The 18507-nt window shown below is 42.0% G+C and overlaps 1 protein-coding gene across 2 annotated transcripts in view; it reads left to right on the forward strand.

Annotated features, from left to right (window-relative positions):
* MNAT1 (MNAT1 component of CDK activating kinase) overlaps nucleotides 1-16205 on the forward strand; it is a 574189-nt gene extending 557984 nt beyond the window's left edge. For both annotated transcript variants that reach the window (XR_014968776.1, XM_085626176.1), the window contains one exon: nucleotides 15799-16205. Coding sequence is in view for 1 of the 2 variants with exons in the window: in XM_085626176.1 (XP_085482302.1) it covers nucleotides 15799-15919 (121 nt within the window). In the remaining variant the exon portion in view is untranslated. The remainder of the gene's footprint in view (nucleotides 1-15798) is intronic.
* Nucleotides 16206-18507: the final 2302 nt, after the last annotated feature.

Genomic DNA, 18507 nt, shown 5'->3' on the forward strand with positions numbered 1-18507 from the left:
TGAAAGGATGTCAGCAGGTGGTTTCAGTCGCTGGAGTGGTCCGCAAACAGGCATGTGAAGGCACTCGGCGTAGCGGGTGACTTCACACACCTGTCAGCGACCCAAACCAACTGCCGACATACTTCCATCTCCGTTTCTACTTTACAAGGTGGCTTTCTGGTCCTCTTTTGCGACCAGCCCTCAACTTAACAGTCTTCCCATAATATTCAGATGCTTGGGTGACAAACGTTCTGCACTGTCCTGAAGAGGCCATAGAGCACAGAGCCGAAACGCGGGTCATCCAAGGTTCAATGGCACCCAAGAATAACACATATAGAATCTTAATGTTGTTATAGACCAGTGCTATAGTTGTAGTGTTATCCAATTTATTTGTGCATCACATGAGCAGGTCTATTATAAATATGCGTTTTTACCTGGAGGCTGCATTTTCTTGTTGCCTTAACAACAGTGCATTTGTCCGTCATTGCGGTCACACTTTTCACCTAGATACAAATTGTTTGGTTTGACAGTTTTCCCGATCCAAAGAAACAGTAACAGCATACAAGGCTAGTTGATATGTCTTTCGGTTTATTTCAATAAGTTATTGCTTTATCTTCTTTGCAAAGTATGAAAGCAAAATTTGAATAAGTAAACATTTATTATATGTCTTGCTGTCAGTAGCCTTCTTGACTGTAGCACTGCCATGCCTCTTGTGTAAACCGAACACAAATTATTAGAATAATCATGATTTCATTCCTAAGGGTGACTCTAGCACCACGGAGGTTACAAACAATAAGTTGACCTTTTACTTGAATCTAATATATATATTGCTAGAGCCTTGTTCATAGTTCTCTTTCTAGTGGAGTAACCCAGGCTGTAGAGGGTTTATGGGTTTCCCCCCTTTTTTGTTTTCTCATAATTTATTTGGGGTAGGCTTGAAAACAAGAAACTCCATGTCCCCCCAATACCTAGTAGACCGGCAATACACACACACCAAGGTCATCAATCGTTTAATCATAGGGAATTCTCACTAAAACTGTATTTCGCCTTATCATTTTATTTATTCCAACTCATACTCTGTGTCTAGTCTCTCTGCCGTCGGATCCCACTGGGCCTTTGGTCATGCTCATCAGGCTCTGTCACAGGGAATGGCCTTAAGCCACGCACTTCGCAAAGCCCGCTTACCTCTAGAGCCTGCAGGAGTTGATGTAGATCTGTCCACCAACTAGGGTGTTCCCATTGCCCTTGACTCCCCCACCACTTCCGAGGTTAGTGTGGGTCTTATTGTGGCTCTTGCATTTTTTTTTGTGGTTTGCAAGTCACTCTCATTGCGTAATGGTGACCAGAAAACATGGCTAGGCTTTTACAGCATTTAGTAGTTTTCTAACATATTTGTGGTTCAGACACTGCATTGCTGCTAGCCAGTTAGATATGAACTTTGAGGCTGCCCCCTAGGTGTACATAATAGTTTCTATTTGACTTTTGTTAAAAATTACTGAATGCACTTACATCAAACAACGAAAAGGGTCAAATCTGGTAGTAACTAATTTCATGCCAAATTTTGTGTAAAACTGTCCAGTATTTTTTGCTTTAGGAGAGTATAAAACATTCTGTGACCTTTTCAGTGGAAAATGCAGCTCTGCCCCCCATGTAATCTCGCCTCCATGATCATTATCCCTATCTGAATCTTATAAAGGGTGTATTTATTCACCTCTTGATAAGAAGAGGGTTTCTATATGCTTCTGCTCCAAAAATAACTGTCTGAGATCTTCCTTGGTTTAAAATGTCAGTGCTTCAAGGCATAAACTTATACTTTTGAGAGTTTCTATCAAGTTAATCATTACACAAGAAAAGTGAGCAGGTTGTTCAAATGGAGAGCCTTGTCGGAAAGACAGGCCCCCTATTAAGGGACCACTAGAGGTATGTTTTTCTCATGCAAAATAATTAATTTTTTCTGTTCACTGATGCGATGGCTAATATTAAAGAATCAATTCACATTATTTCTGACTCACCTTTGCATAAGAGGTAACTATTATTGAGGACACAAAAAGCTCACAAATTAGTTTTTTTTGGGGGGGGGGGGGGGGGTCACCCCTCATCAGCCAGGCTAGCTTGAATCCAGTGTCACAGTGAGCCCGGGACCTAGGTCTGGGCATACCCGCTACATCCAACAGAGCAGCTTCATAGCGAAAAGGCCCCATGTTATGATTGTCACTTTTATGTGTTTTTAAAATCAAAAGTGCTTCTCACCTAGGGGGCAATAGGCCCAGACAGCCCAAAATAGCAAAAGTTTAGGTTAAAAGAATGCAATAAGTTGTTGGCTAAAAACAGGCTTGGGTGGTTTTCTCACACATGACGTGTTTATTTTATATTTTTTTCTATTTATACAAGGTATATACAAAAAACTAGAAAAGTGAAAATACATAAAATTATATATAAAATTTGCTAAAAAGAAAAATAGAAAAACTATACTGCAATGTAATGCAATACAACAAAGCTGCTGCCCGCCAACTCCGCTGATCTACAAGATACTGACTCTATTTAAACTCCAGGCAAGGTTTGATAATTATATGAGGGAAATAAACAGTAAAAAAATCTGACGCTGCGCAGCAGACCTAGCAGGCCGTGACACAGTCGAAGAAAGTCAGCTCACACAAGGACCTATGACCGTGATATGCCTGCTTTGAGAAACCACTGCAGTTGCAACAGGCACGTAAAAAAACAGAGCTACCAAAAGCCTACAATATAAAATCTTCCCTACCTCAACCTCTCCTCCCGTCTTTAATCGTGTGCCGCCTCATGAGTGCATGTGAATAAGGGCACTGACTGAATGACTGTAGACTTAGTTCCCTGCACCCCAAAAACGACACAGTTAGTCTGAATTGGGCCTAACATGACGCTTTACCAAAAATTACATTGCCAGGTAGGGACACATTTCTGCACATATGGCCGGCGTGCTGAGGGATTCCTGACGTGTTAAATCATGATGGGCTAAGTTTAGTTTATAAGATTGTAGTTTATGATCTGGGGACCGGGGTGGTGTCGGAAGCACCTCTGCTGCGTGCCGAAGTAGCTTGGCAAGTGAGGGCATGTACTACTACGGAGGGCCATGTGCAAACAACATTTAACATATCCCATACAGCGGAAGCTTTCAACTGTTAACTGCAGCGCGCGGATAGTTAGCGCTTAGGCAGAATTACTTATTACTGCATCAACACTTATTCTAAGGGGGGTGGCCTGTTTCCAGGGATCGATATTTGCCCGTGGGCACCTTTCCCTTTAGTTGTCTGAAATCTTACTGAGCCTCACCTCGAAGGACAGACACGAGTCTTCCCGAGGTCTGGACAGTGACTGTGGCCCCACAAGCCGCGACGAGGAGTCTCGAGCAGCCTGGTCTGACCGGTTACAGCAGTGCATCCTGATGAGAGGCACAGGTGGCGGTGCGAGCAGTGGTGGGCTTCAAAACCAAAGTTACAAACATAACTTCCGCCCGCTCGCGCCGCCCGCCCCCTTAATGACCTAAGTTCTGACTCAGGCGGCAAATGGAAAAAGTTGCGAATGCGCGGCCCTGCTGCCAGTGAGAGCACAGTTGAGCCAGCCTGGCTGGCGCAAACGAAAATCCCCTCCTGGCAGATGAAGATACACCGGAGCAAAACAGTGCAGTAGTTGCACTACGCAGAGTGTGCAGTCTGTAACACACTGTGTGCTGCCAGAGCGGTCCGTGGTATGACCATGAGCGCCAATAGCGGCACTCCCATCTTGTTTAGTCAGCAACTTCAGAAGGTGCGATAAATGCGTGGCTACTCTCGATGTCTGCTCTTCATCCTGTGATTGTGGGCAAATCGTTAACCCCCCGGTGCCTACCGAAAATGAATGTGTCCGTGTGTAATATAAGTGGCGCTCACGTACAGTGCTCCAATACCTTTGGGACGAGCTCACGCTATATAAAACTGCAACAACAAACAAGCACGCGTGCCAAAAGTGAGAGTTGAGGGGGGTGTGGCCGGCAGCACACAAAGCGTTTCCCTTGCGGGAGCGAGCCAGGGGCACCATGTGTTTGTAAGTTAATTACAAACATATGGTGTCAAGCTCGCTCCCGCAAGGCAATCGCTACACGTGCACACGTTGCCATTGAAGGCAATGGAACGCGTGCACGTTTCGGCTGAAAAGGCGAAGCGATAGCAAAAGGTCTTTTTGCCTATGCAGGGCATGCGTGCTGCGTAGGCGAGACCTAAAAAGCACCCACCACATAGACTTGAGTGGGGTCCAATTATGAAGCAGCAGAGTTGATCCATTCTGCTGATATTATACAGTCGCGGGACTCCGCCTGATCAAAGGAGCTTGGCAGCTCTGCTTCACTGTGGCTGGAAAGGAATGGTAGAACTGTTGTGATTGTTGTAGCCAGAGAACCGGAAGTGGGATTGGACTATGCACAAGTCAACACATTCTGCAGGATGTGACTGCGAAGTGCAGGACGCCATGGTTTACACAAATCAACGCTTCTTGAACCTTATTCAAAAATAATAAAACCATGTTTTTCTAGTCTTTTAAATCGACTTTTAGGAAAGCATATTCTTTCATAGACAAACATTCACAGATTCTGCTTATGTTCCATAGGTATCGGTTATGAATCCTTAAAGAAAAGATGTTTAAAACATATGGATAATGCCTACAGGTTTTACGATCTTAAGATTTGATGAAGCAAATTACACATTTTTACTTCATTATAATGTATTTGCTGGAAGGAAATTCAGATCTGTAGGTTAATGATGCATCAGTAGTATAAAAAGATTAGTGCACAATTAAAGCAGACCACAGGAGAGATAGCAGGAGAGTGAGTCCATTGGACAAAAATAATGTGATCCACCATGACACAGATCATTAGTGTCCTATTCCTAAAACAATTTATAAATTCTATATTTGCAGTACAAAGGCACTCCCTATGCACATGCACAGATTTCATTTCTTTTGCATGGAGAGTTTAGGATTTAGGTGTGTAATAGTTACCATGGGTAGTGGAGGTGGCATTGCTTTGTGAAATTTCCCCCTCACTGCAGCCTTTAGGTAGCTAGAACGTATAATGTGACTTGGCATCTTTGTCTGCCTTGAAGAGAGAAAATTATTAATCATTGGGGTTATGTCCAGAGAAGGGAAAATCCCAAAACTCTTGATTAGTCTGAAGCAGAAGGTTAGGTCTTTCAGTACATTTTTGTAGACCAAGCTTTTCTTGAAATAAGGATACTATAGGAGGCCTTCAAAGCCAGAGATGCCCCACACCAGCAGATCCTGCTACCAAAAACTCGGACTCTAGTGTGAAAATTCACTAGGTGAGCATGATTTCCAAAGCTAGAGATGTGCAACTCACAGATCTTGGATACCAAAAACTTGAACGGTAGTGTGAGCATCACTCCTTTTCATTTATTGATTTTGGTAAGGTGGATGCAGAAGTGAAGAAGAAATTCGGTCTTTTTTTATTTTGTTGCCCATCTTTGGGAAGGGTTATGCTTTCATACGAAAGGAGGCAACCAGACAAGATTCCGTTCCACCAATCAAACTGCAATGTGCATTAAGTATAACCAAAGCTGACTTTATTCTCTAGCTATTTCTTGCTCTGAAGTAACTGAAAGGAGAAAAGCAGCATTCTATTAAACTTCCAAATAAATACAATGATAATAAACCACCTGGTCAGAAGCAGGACATTGATCAGTATGAATTTACTATATATACAGAAACCAATCCAATCCAATCCAAAACAGCTTTATTCGACATTTGTCATAAAAGCAATAAAAAAAATAAACAAGTACAGAATCAACATATGTACAATTCATAATCACATTAAAAAAAACACAGCTTGCTTAAAATTAGAGTTAAAAAAGCAATCATTAAAATTTATACATGAGTTAAAAAATACATGTTACAGCCATACTCAGGGTAAATACAAATACATATCCAAGGGCAGCTAGCACATCATTATCGGATGCTGCGATTTCTTATAATCCACAGAAACATGGAATGTACTGCTTGACTTTTTTTTTTAAAACATTTAAATAAATGGTTGTATGACACAACCACGCTTTCCTTTCCTACGTGTTCCTTAACAACGTAGGTGGAAGAAAGAATGCATCTGAACCACGCATTCCATTTACAACGCAAGTCGTTACACCGACTTGTCTCCGGGGGCGCTGGACTTTGGAATAGTATAATTTCGTATTCCAACTCCAGTCCCCGCAACTGTAGGGAAAGTCCAACGCAGCTTTACCTAACCCTTTTTTTGTGACAACTTGCATTGTAAATGGAATGAGTGGTTCAGACGCATTCGTTGTTCCACTAGCGTTGCAAAGACATTGCGTTGTTCGGCGGTCATGGTATTTGCTGTTTCCCAAATAAATGTAGGGGGGTCTGGGACAAGTTTACTAGTATCTTCAAGTGTGGTTTTCCCCAGTAGCAATGGAAATCTTTAAAAAAAAAATATATATTTTCACACAAAGAATCAATTTCCTGTTCTGTAATTTGTATTTCTTTTTTTGGAGAATGTTTTTGTGTTTATCTGAAAATTATAAAATTCAACCCAGTTACGTGAACAGTTAGGCATCGCATTTAACAAACAAATTCCTCATGATTTATAGTACTATTTGGGCAGCAAGCAGTAGTCTTAAGTTATAAGGCTATAATTGCATACAAAGTTGAGATCATACTAGGAAACACTAGTTACTATCGGAGAACACGAGCAGTCACAAATCTAAGAGCAGGCGTCCTTAGCATTTAAACCGACAGTTGCAGACATAACTTTTCTATAAGAAAGTAATATGCCAAACGTCCAAGGGATTAGCAGTCACTCCGTTATTTAAAACCCCTCAAGCATTTAGAAACCCCACTTGCTCTTGAGAAGGGTAGAGGCTGAGGCCCACTGAAACAGGAAAGATGGGCAGAGGTAAATTGCTAGGATAGGGCTGCCCTGACTAAGCCAATACTTCAGAGAGACTTACCCATTATGACAAACCTAAACAACAAACTTTCTGTCGGATTGCATACATCATCAACACAGCAGCCTCGCACGTTAATCATATTAAACACTCAGCAATGCAAACAGCTCAGACACCAACTCCCACAAACACTTCAATAACACTTAGGAAAGCGCAGTTGCAACACATACAGCATGCGGCTTACCGAGACCCTAAACGGATGAAATAACTGAAACTGTTGACATTGGCTTGTTGGAGGGTCGTTTGGCCGTCACCCCCACAGCAGAATAACTCGTATCGACGAACTTAAAAACTCCTCGCCCGGGCTTGGCCACCATGTCGCAATGACCCACTCTCCTTCCAAATGGACTGCAGGGAAATGCAAACATCGGACCCAGTGGCACAGTGTTTTGGGCATGGTCTGGCCATGAACAGCTCTCTGGATCGCAGACACAAAGATCTACCAGGAAAAACACTAAGGGGACAAATATTTAGCAGATGTACACAACCTAAAAACCACATCATATATCTTTGCAACGATGAACAATGGTTGGGAACCAGGAGCATTTTTAGATTTTGAGTGGAGACCCTACTCCTACTGACACCAAACCTTCGTTGCTGTGTTTGGAGTAGGATTTGTACTTGTGACTCTTACTCAGACAAGTTTGGGATATTGTGTGTTTATAGAGCTCAAATCTAACCTGCCATATTGCATTATGGGGGTTTTCTTCACATATCCATTAACACTTCTCCTCAGTTATTTTTGCCTGTCTTCTTAGCGTGAAGCCTCGGTTCTAGTTGTGTTTTTTTTCCAATGATCATTTAGTTGAGTTGTGGTCAAACGGATTTTGATTCATGTTATTCGAAAACGCAACATATTCGGAATTTCTTGTTGGTACATATTCTCAAACAACTCCTCTTGTAGTAAGCCATTATAGCATGCTCCCTTGCCTGATATATATCTGCTATAGCCAGGATACATGACTCATTAAATCGTGGCACTAGTATTTGGGACATTCACTAACATCAAACTTGCTTTGTTCGCTATCACATATTTAAGTGAACTTCAAGATGTAACTAACAGGGCTCTATCTATGTGACATTTTGCTGCAGTACCGTTCAAATGTATATCATTGACGTACTCGTAGTGTAAGAGGAATGATTAATAGGACAAGTATTCTCCTTTAACATTCTAGTTTTAAGTAATTCCATACTTCCAGGTTTAGAACTTAAATTAATCCTTTAAAAAACTATTTTTGGCATTCACACGAATGACTGCTTATTCCATTTCCTCCCTTAAAACGCACTGTTTTTATATACTCTTTATGGAAACACTGTGCAGTCATAAATTCGAGTATGCGAAAGGTTTTAGGTATGCTGGTGGTCCCATGCTTTCCTGGAAGCACAGCAGTAGTTTCACGTTTCATAGAATAACAAACACTGTGAAAAGCTGCATGCACCACAGTCGGAATTGCCAGTTCACTCTTCTAATGATGCATGTTTCAAAATGGCGTCGTTTCATTAGGCTACAACCTAAAGTTAGAAGAATACAAGATGTAAATGTAAACTTGTTTTATAAAGCGCGCAATTACCCAGGGGTGTCTTAGCGCGTTATGGTCAGAGGACAGAATTTGGGATATGGAGCATTCTGACAAGATTGCAATTTTCTTGTTATTCAAGAATACCGGAGGCCAGAAACCTAAATGTTTTATTCATAAAATTTGCAGATGATTCCATCTACGTACTTTTCCAATTCTGGCAATGTAGACACAATGACTACAATGTTAGAATCTGTGAGGGATGGAAGGCTTGTGGACACACCCTTTTAACCAATCCTCCTTCCCACCTCTGTAAGGTTCCATAGCCACCTTGCTTGCAGGACTGTTTTTTTCTCCCACTCCGGGAAGAATAGAGACCGCATCATGCTTCTAGGTAGAACTACCTCAGTACCAGAGAGAAACCGTGTTGCTTTTTTTTTTTTTTTTTTAATGTATAGATATTTTTTTCTTCCTTATGTACAGACGCTTTTCACAATTTTTCAGGTACTTTTGCATATGTCTTCTTTGCACAGGTTCCAAAAGCACAGTTTGCTGGAGATCATTTACCAATGCTGACGTGTTAGGGACTGCTTGTTCATTCAACTTCTACCTGCTCTACCAATGGATAGCTGTAGAATCTATATGATGCAGAAAGAGGCCAATGCGCAATACCGGACCATCACCTCACTTCCAGAATTCAGGAGGGCCCTCAAGACCTGGGTTTTCAGTTGAGCCTCTGGGACCTGCTAGCGCCTGGATAACCTTTCGGGTGATTAGCTGCGCTTTATAAATCATGATGAATGCATATCCAGCGCAACTGCTCGGCATTTCTATTTTAGATGTAGCTTAGGGAGTTAAGTAGAGAACTAGCTCTGGACATCTCTGTCCAAGAAGTTGGACTGCAAATTATGTACCACTCTTCAATAATTGACCATCTTAGTCACATTCTTTGTCACCATGGGAAGTGGTCCCTATGTTCTGCCTCTCTTCCACAGCAGAGAGGCTACAGCTTGGGATGACACTGGCAATACAGATTACCTGAAGTGTATTTTACAAATAGCCCTGTGGTACTTACCAAACACATGTCCTTTTGGCTTGATTTGGACATGTATAAAAAATGTGTCCCTGTATAGCCTAGGGAGCAGTTTTGTGCTGTAAACTATTGGCAGTATACACGTCTCCTTCATGATGTTTGAGAAAGGCTTCAACTTTCCATTTAATGGCATCATTTTATTTAGCACAAGGAGTATATTCTAGTCAAACAGTAGATCAGTTGCTACCAGGAAGCATACCATAACATTGACATATAAACCTGCCATTTAACTCCTTTTCTGACAGGCCTAACCCCTCTCCCCCCCAACCCCCGTAACAAGCCCTTATTGGGCTATTTGGGGTAGTTCGCGCTTAGGCCCCGATAACTTTTGTCCATATAAGGTATTCAAGCCAGATCTGCGTCATTTTCTTCCAACATCCTCAGGATTCTAAAGGTGCCCAGGGACTGTTGATTCCCCTGGAGGGGATTGAGCAATTAGGCAAAATACAGCTAAATTTGTTTTTTGGGGGGACAAATGTGGAAAAGTGCTGCCGAAGAAACCTTCTGTTTTTTCCCTGCAATTGGCAGTAATGAAGGGCTGGTGGTGCTAAAATCACAACCTTCGCAGGTTTCAGAAACAGGCAGACATTTGTCAGAAAACTCACATTTTCTACACAGTTTTTGCATTTTACCGGGACATATCCTATTTTTTCTATTCTTTGTGCTTTCAACCTCCTTCCAGTTAGTGGTAGAAATGGGTGTGAAACCAATAATGGATCCTGGAAAGCTAAACATTTCTGAAGTTTAGATAACTGTTACGTCCGAGAGACCCTTCTGGTTGCAGAGAAATATAGGGCTTGTAGGTTCCCCAAGATCCTGAGGTACCCAGAGCCAATAACTGTGCCGCACCTTGAAATTGTTTTTCATTGTGTACCAGGTATATAGCAATTCATTGGGTAAAATATAAAGAGTGAAAAAGAGGCACCAAGGAAACCTATGTATTTCCGAAATGGGAACGAGATATTGAGTTTAGAATCCGTGGTTATTTACACATCTCTGAATTTGTGGGTAGCCATACTAGCATGTGAATTAGAGGGCATTTTTCAAAAAGTCTTCTTTTTTTAGATAGTTTTACATTTGGAACGTAGAAAGACAACTGGTAATACAACTTCTTCTACTATTCTGTGATCCCCAAGGTCTCCCGATAAAAGCAGTGCCTCACATCACATTTTTCCACTGAAAACTGACCCTTTTTTTGCAATGTGGCTAGCAGTAGATTTTGAGTCCTAGTTCAGACAGAACCTAGAAAAACTTAGCAAACCTGTACATTTTCAAAATCTGGACACCCAGGGAATCCAGGATTGGGTGACTTGTGTAGCACTCACAAGGTTATGTTATCCAGAATCCCTTGCCAGCCTCAAAATGTTTAAAAAAAAAAAAACACAGTTCTGGAATCTGCAAGAAGCCGCAAACTTCCATCCACCCAGCATTCCTCCAAGTCTTCGTATAAAAGTGGTACCTCACTTGCGTGGGTAGTGCCTGCGACAGGAAATGTCCCAAAACGCAACGTGGACCCAACACATTTTTCCACAGAAACCTGACCCTTATTTTGCAGTGTGCCTAGCTGTGTATTTTGAGCCCTAGCTCAGCCGGCACCTAGAGAAACCTAGCAAACCTGTACATTTTTGACAACTTGACACCCAGGGAATTCCAGGATGGGGTGAGTTGTGTGGCTCTCAGTAGGTTATGTGACCCAGAATTCCTTGCAAACCTCAAAATGTGTTAAAAAACAAATTTTCCTCACATTTCTGTGGAAACCTACCAAACCCTGATATTTCGGGAAACTAGACACCTGGGGAAGTCCAGGGAGGTGTGGCTTGCATGGATCCCCAACATTCTCTTACCCAGAATCCTCTGCAAACCTCAAATTGTGGTAAAAGAAATTACATTTTCCTCACATTTCTGTGTTGGAAAGTTGTGGAATCACCAGGCCGATACAAATTTCCTACCGCCCAGCATCCCCCAGGTCTCCCAATAGAAATGGTACCTCACTTGTGTTGGTGGGCCAGGTGCCTGCTACAGGGAAGGGCCCAAAACATATTTTGTATACATCAAAATGATCTATCACAAAACGATCTGGCTTTGCAAGAGGACACCTGCATTTTTGGTCCCGGTCTCTTTGGGTGGGGAGGTGGGGTGTTTAGAAGTAGCCACAATGTGTTCACAAAAAAAAAGAGGTGCATCCCATGCCTAAGGGGCCGCTCCCTGACATGCCCATAAACATATCCCTGGTGTCTAGTAGCCTTTCTGCCCCCCCCCCCCCCCCCCAGGTCAGATCAAGGCTAATATCCCACCATCTGCATCCCCAGGGCAGGCAGGAACACTGTCTCTTCTTTGTTTGGGTCGGGGCATTGGCATGGCCATTTTGAGCAGCCTCATGCCTACATATTCAAAACAAAAAAACCCTGGCGGCTAGTGGTCTTTCTACCCCCCGGGGGGTAGATCTGGGGCTAGAATCCTCATCTGTCCCCCAGGGGAGGCAGAAAGACTGATGTTTTTATAACTGTGGTGGGGTCTTGACCTTGCCCATTGTATAATAATAAAAAAATCCCTGGTGTTTAGTGGGCTTTCTGCCCTCCCCTGGGTGCCAGATTGGGGTAATACCCCCATCTGCCCCCGGGGGCAGAAATATTGTCCCTTTTGTGTTGGGGTGGGGGTATTGGCATGCCCATTGTGGGCAGCCCCCACCCCTCTATTAAATAAAACAATAATCCTGGTGCCTAGTGGGCTTTCTGCCCCCCAGGTATCTAGTGGGTGGACCCCTGCTTGAGGATTTCCCTCCTGTGACATTCCCCAAGCAGGGATCCACTAATAGTAGTAGTAGTAAGCTGGACTTGTCTAGCGCACTGTCACCCAACGGGTATCCTGGCGCTGAGAGTTACCAAGTTGGGGAAGGGTACCATTAGAAAGGGGAGATCCCCCCCTTTCCAAAGATACCTCTACCGTCTGCCTACGTGCTCGGGGGGCTGAGGTAGCCCCAGGAGCACGATGGCAGTGAAAGTAAAATGCCTCAGGCAGCTGGGGAAGCTCTTCCCAGCTCACGAGGCTGGAAAAAAAAGGAAATCCCTCTGCTGTCAGCAGTGGGATTTCTAACTATTGTGCCTTGGGCATAACGGTTACGTGCAAGGCACGGAACGGGTTAAGATTTTGATCACATCCAATTTCTCTTCCGTATCAATGCAAGAGTTTCCATAGGAAAAACATTTTTTGTTTTGCCAATAACTTTGGCACCACTTGATGATTCTCCACAAAATATTCTCACAACTTCCCCTTTTTGGTTCAGCTGCTGTGTTGAAAGTTTCGGGGTGATCCATCAAGCGGGGCACGAGAAAAAAGGGGGGTCCCACTCCCAACATACGTTTTCCCCATGATAAGTCTATGGGAATTTTTCCTGCTGAATAGAATTACACTAAATTTAGCAGAAAGTTAGATGTTGGTCCAGAAAGCGTGCTTTTTGTGATTTGGTGTAAATCCGCTCAGTAGTTTTTGAGATATCTAACTTTGAAAAAATAGATATCTGGGGATCCGAGTTCTTGCAGTAGACTCGCGGATCCTACCAAAATTTGATAGGCTGCCAACACTTCAACCAGAAAGTGTTTGCAGCCATCTTGGGACTCGGCTTGAACTCATTAAAGAGTTGAAACTAAAGAAAAGGGAGCAGGGTAGAAATACCCTGATCCCACATGGTGGGAAAAGCATTTTTTATAAATGTTGACGCAGACTCGTGGGTGGATACCTCAAATACATAGCAAAATAGAAAAAAATAAGCCAGCACTTGCTTTAGAATAACTCAGCCAGCACTTGCTTTAGAAAAACTCCCGGGTGGGCAAGGTCCCGGGGGCATCTGATAAATATAGGAGGGGGGCGCACGGGCCCCCCTCCTCGGGCTATTCAAAGCCCCAGGGACCTCCACCTCCCCCCGGGGCAGTGTCCTTGTATGCAGGGGAGCCTCGTGGCTCTCCCAATGCCCTGGGAACCAAACGAAGCGCTTCATTTTTTTAAAACTTTGCCGGCAGTCACGGATCCAGGGCAACTCACACCATAAATTTGGACTATCCCCCACCCCGCCAAGAGAGAGGGTCAGGGTGTTTCTGCCCTGCCCCCCCCCCCCCCCTTTTTAAATCTTTTTTCTCTGACTCAGTTCAACCGCGACACAAAATGGCTGCCAACACTTCCTGGTTTGAAGTGTTGGCAGCCAACCAGATCTCAGCACGAGATCGGAAGGGGTAGTGTATCCTTTGCATCCCTATATATACAACGGGAAATTTCTTTAAATAACTCCAAAACTACTGAACGGATTTAAACCATTTATCAAAAAAGGTGGCATTCTGGGCTAACCGCAACCTTTCTGCCAAATTTGGTGTAATTCCGTTCAGCAGTTTGGGCTGTAGCCTTGTCTAATGTTCCTACTGAAATTAACATGGGGGAAACACGTTTTGGGACCCCCCCTTTTTCTCGGCCCCTGCTTCACGGATCACCCCGAAATTTTCAGACAGCAGCTGAAGTGGGTGTCGAACAAGTTTTGAAAATTTCACAAGGATTTGTCAAATGACGCCAAAATTATTGGCAAATCAAAAACGCTCTTCCTATGGAAACTACACCCTAACTATAAATTCCTACTGATATATATTTTCCACAATTAGGTTCAATCCGGGTGCGCTCCACTGCGGGGGCTGTTGACAGGCTGAACCCTTCGAGCCCAAAAATCAATTTTTCACACAAAAACGCCGCACTCAGTAAATCCTTAGTATTCTTCTTTTAATGACGAATGGTGGAGTAGTGCTGTTCATCGTTAGAAGAAGAATACTAAGGATTTACGAGGTGCGGCATTTTTGTGTGGGAAAAAAATATATATATATATATATATATATATATATATATATCACATTAACACTCTTCCTCCACTTATCCTCTTCCTCAGTTAGTGGATACAAAGAGCACGGACCACAAAATCCTTAAAATTGCGCTCGGTTTATTCAATGCATCTCACAAACAAAACGGCAGCCATCATATATATATATATTTTATTATTTTTTTATATTATTTATTTATTTCCACGGGGCGGCTCACAGCACCATAACGGATTATTAGATTTTCCCATCATTGGTCACAGATTATTACCAGCCCCTGGTACTGCATTTTGTAGGTTATGAATATTCCCGAGAGATCACGTGTAGTCTTTTGCCCACACCCACATTTCTGCTCCATCATAAATCGGAAAAACTCCTCAGTTGTAAGAAAAGGTGCGGGATAGGAAAAAAAGGAACTCAATCTGCAATAGATACCCTGTATTACTCGCTTACCATCATCAAAATGTGAAGAGAGATGAAGACTATTCCTATATTTTAAACCCAGTTAGTCAGATTGAGGATGCTCAATATGGTGACCCTGGCTTAAATTCTAAAGTTCACTTTTAAGTTGTATTTACTTGATACAGTAAAGTTGTAAGATGTATACATATACCCACTTGAAGTTACTGTAGTAAATTCCTAAGATTCCTCATAGGAGCCAGGGAGGGGTAACTGCCAGTTCACAACAGTGCCATTTCGTTTTATTACAATCTTAAAGATCCTAGAGCCATTAGTAGCTGAAATCAAGGACCATATGTTCATACTTACCTAGAAGAGTCTTTGGCTAAAGCTGTACCGTTTTAATTTGCACTTTCAATCCTCAAGCTAGTTATGGATAATATCAACATCCACTAGTTATCATTACCTCAATCCATATCTGCAGTTTTAAAATGATCCTAATAGTGTTTAGGTTGGTGCATGACAAATTAATATGGTCTCTTCTGGTCTATAGGATGTAGGTGATAATCATTTCTTTTGTCCCTATTCCTTCACAATAATCTAAGCTAGGGCTCAAGCATCAGAACATTTGACTGAAGTTCTCAAAATTAGCAATATAAAGAATCCTTTGAACTTTGAGTGTTCAAGTATGTTTTGTCACCAGCTTTTCTTTACTTGTGCTCACTGTCCTCAGCAGTGTTGACTTTTAGGACGTTCACTCACAACTTCTTTCAAATGAAGAGCTGTTTTTATAACACTGATTGAAACAGATTTGATCTACAGATGACATGTTACTTGTTTATCAAAGTTTTCTGATATTGCTCCTGCAGTTTGTGCAACTTCTCAAAGCATTAAAACGAGAATGGTTTGTTTGTATATACTTTATGAACATATAACTCTACACAGTACTTAACTACAGTTTCTTCTATTGTTTTTAGGTATCTGAATCATGTAAGAGCAGCCTCACCACAGGATCTGGCTGGTGGCTATATGTCTTCTCTTGCATGCCACAGAGCTCTACAGGATGCTTTCAGTGGGCTTTTCTGGCAACCAAGTTAAACTGCACCCCATCATACAGAAACTGACGGCATATAACAGTCTCCAGCAAAATAGATGACAACTGCACCAAACCCCAAAACATTGGCCCGAAACATTGCCAATGTTGCGAAAACAGCTGAATTTTAGGAAAGCAAAAGACCTTTTGTCGGACTAAGGCCAATGGCGTTTTGGTAATAAGGCACTATACCAGAACCAGCTAAATCAACTGGACTCACTTAAAAGAGGCTTTTCAAAGCCTAATTTGAGATGTATATTTTATTTTTCAATAAACCATCATTTTAATATCCTTTTTGTTTGACTTGTACTACTTTAAGTTGAGTATTGTGTTTATAAAGTGCATATTTCTAACTTGAGATGCGTCTCCTGCTAGTGGTAAAAAGAAGAATAGAAACACTACCAACTAAACATATGTTACCAACGTGTTCATTTTAAATGCTTTTATGAAACTAGAAAACATTTATTTATTTTTACTTTCAGGTAAAATAGTAGATCAATTTACAGTTTTACTCATTTAACTGCAGTGGTCACAGGTACCTTTGGATTGTATGAAAAAATATGTGATTTGAAACCACAATATGGCATCCATTTAAGAACTTGGAAGTAAAAATATTTCTTGCCAGTAATCTTTTGTATGTTGCGTGCTGAGCTGTAGATTCACATGCTTTGCACACTCCATCAATCTGGTTTTGGGCTTCAAACTATACAGCTTGTTTTTCTTTGAAAAAAGGGATTTATTTTATCTAGAGAACTCATGGTACTTTCTTTGAGACCCACAAGCCATCAGGGAACAGACCACCTTAGATTGATTACTCTCCCAGGATCGGCATGTATAGGTATCAGCATTAAGTTATAAATAAGTGCACTTTGCAACTAGAATTGGATTGTAAATGTTTACATATGCTTGCACACTTTTTGGGAGGTGGGTGGTGCTCATTTGAATCTACAGCACTATAGTTACAAACATGTTACACGTATATAAACTTTTTGTTTGTAGCACGTATAGCTTTAGATCATATGCTTTACACAGACAAAGTGTAGGTATGGAATGTTCGGACGGCTATGTTCTGGTTCCTTGCGTGGAACCTGGGCTGGGTTCAATGTGGGTGTTCTGTTATCGGCAGTTGCTGCCGAGACATTGAGCCAAGGAGAAATAAACTTACCTGCTGGTTCACTGCCTGTCTTGCTTCTTTTCAGTGTCGACAATCCTAAACTGCAGGGTTTTCCCAGTGGTTCCTCTGTTACCGCTAATACTTCAGGCGACGCTTTGACAGTTTGGCGACTTGCCGGTGTCTAAAAGTACAATGGGACCATTGTGTATCTTACAGGTTGGTCCCACTTGAGAGTGCTGAGGCAAAATTGGGCGCGTGTAAAGAAAAGAGCTTAATGCTTGCATGCGCGCTACTCGGCATATCTGTGCCGCAAGCGAGATGACCTGTGAAAAGGAGACGCGTGGAGCCCATTTGAAAATAGAACAACGCGCATGTCTAGTGGCCAGTTTGGGTAGTTGCGAAACTTCCCAAAGTGTGCACAATTGCCTGCAAACCACGCATTGCGTGCACAATGTGTCAGCCATATTGGATTAGGATTAAACTGATTAATTTTGATAGTAGTTTCCAGGTTAAACTTCCTGCACTGTCCTTCGGTGACAGGCACACCAGAAAAAGGATAATTGATAAAATAAATAACCAGCTTGTCCTCTACTTCGGTGACAGACACAACAAAAATTGAATATTTATCAAAACAAATTAAACTTTTTTACAGTGGCAAGCATACCAGTGTATTGGGGGCAATTGAAATTGTTCAAAATATATTGCAGTACACTTATCCTGGCCTGAATCAAAATCAGTGACCGGCACATCTGAAGAGTGAAATAATAAACAGTGACAGAACTATTGAATCTAGGCAGATTTTACAACAGTGTGTGGCAGCAACTCACCCACGTAGGTCACCTCATGGATAGAATATTAGCACCAGCACCATTTCTTCAAGCACCAGGAACTCCACCATTGAATTAGAAACAGTGGAAGGAACCTTTTGATGCCTATTTAGAGGAGATTAATGTGGACACTTATGTTGAAAAAGAAAAATTCGCTTTTAGTACACAGTTTAGGTACCGAAGCAAGGAATATTCTGAAAACTTTCCTGCTGGAGACAATATCTTTACAGTGGGAGGAGAGGGTGGTGATTCTCCAACTGTAATTGACGAATGTGCATCCATTATCAGCACACAAGATAAACAATGTATTTCAAGAAAAAGCATAGTAATTGAATGTCAGTGCTCCCAAATTCCGGGAGAATCGGTTGACAACTTTGTTGCAGCACTCAGAACACTTGATGAAACGTACAACTATACAGCATTCAGAGATTATATTATTTGAGATCAATTGATAAAAAGAACTAGTAAAAAGCCAACCTAGGACTCAGATTTAGAGACAGCCCTGAAGTTAGCTAGAAGCATTGAAAATTCATAAATTTGCATGATAGAAATGAATGAATGTGTTAAATCCGCTGAAGTGAAACATCTTAATGCTAAGCATTATTCTAAGCAACCTACATAAGGAGCTAGTGTGCTCTGTAATTCTGAAGTT

This window comes from Triturus cristatus, chromosome 9, assembly GCF_964204655.1.
Source record: "Triturus cristatus chromosome 9, aTriCri1.1, whole genome shotgun sequence".
In the NCBI taxonomy this organism is placed as follows: Eukaryota; Metazoa; Chordata; class Amphibia; order Caudata; family Salamandridae; genus Triturus; species Triturus cristatus.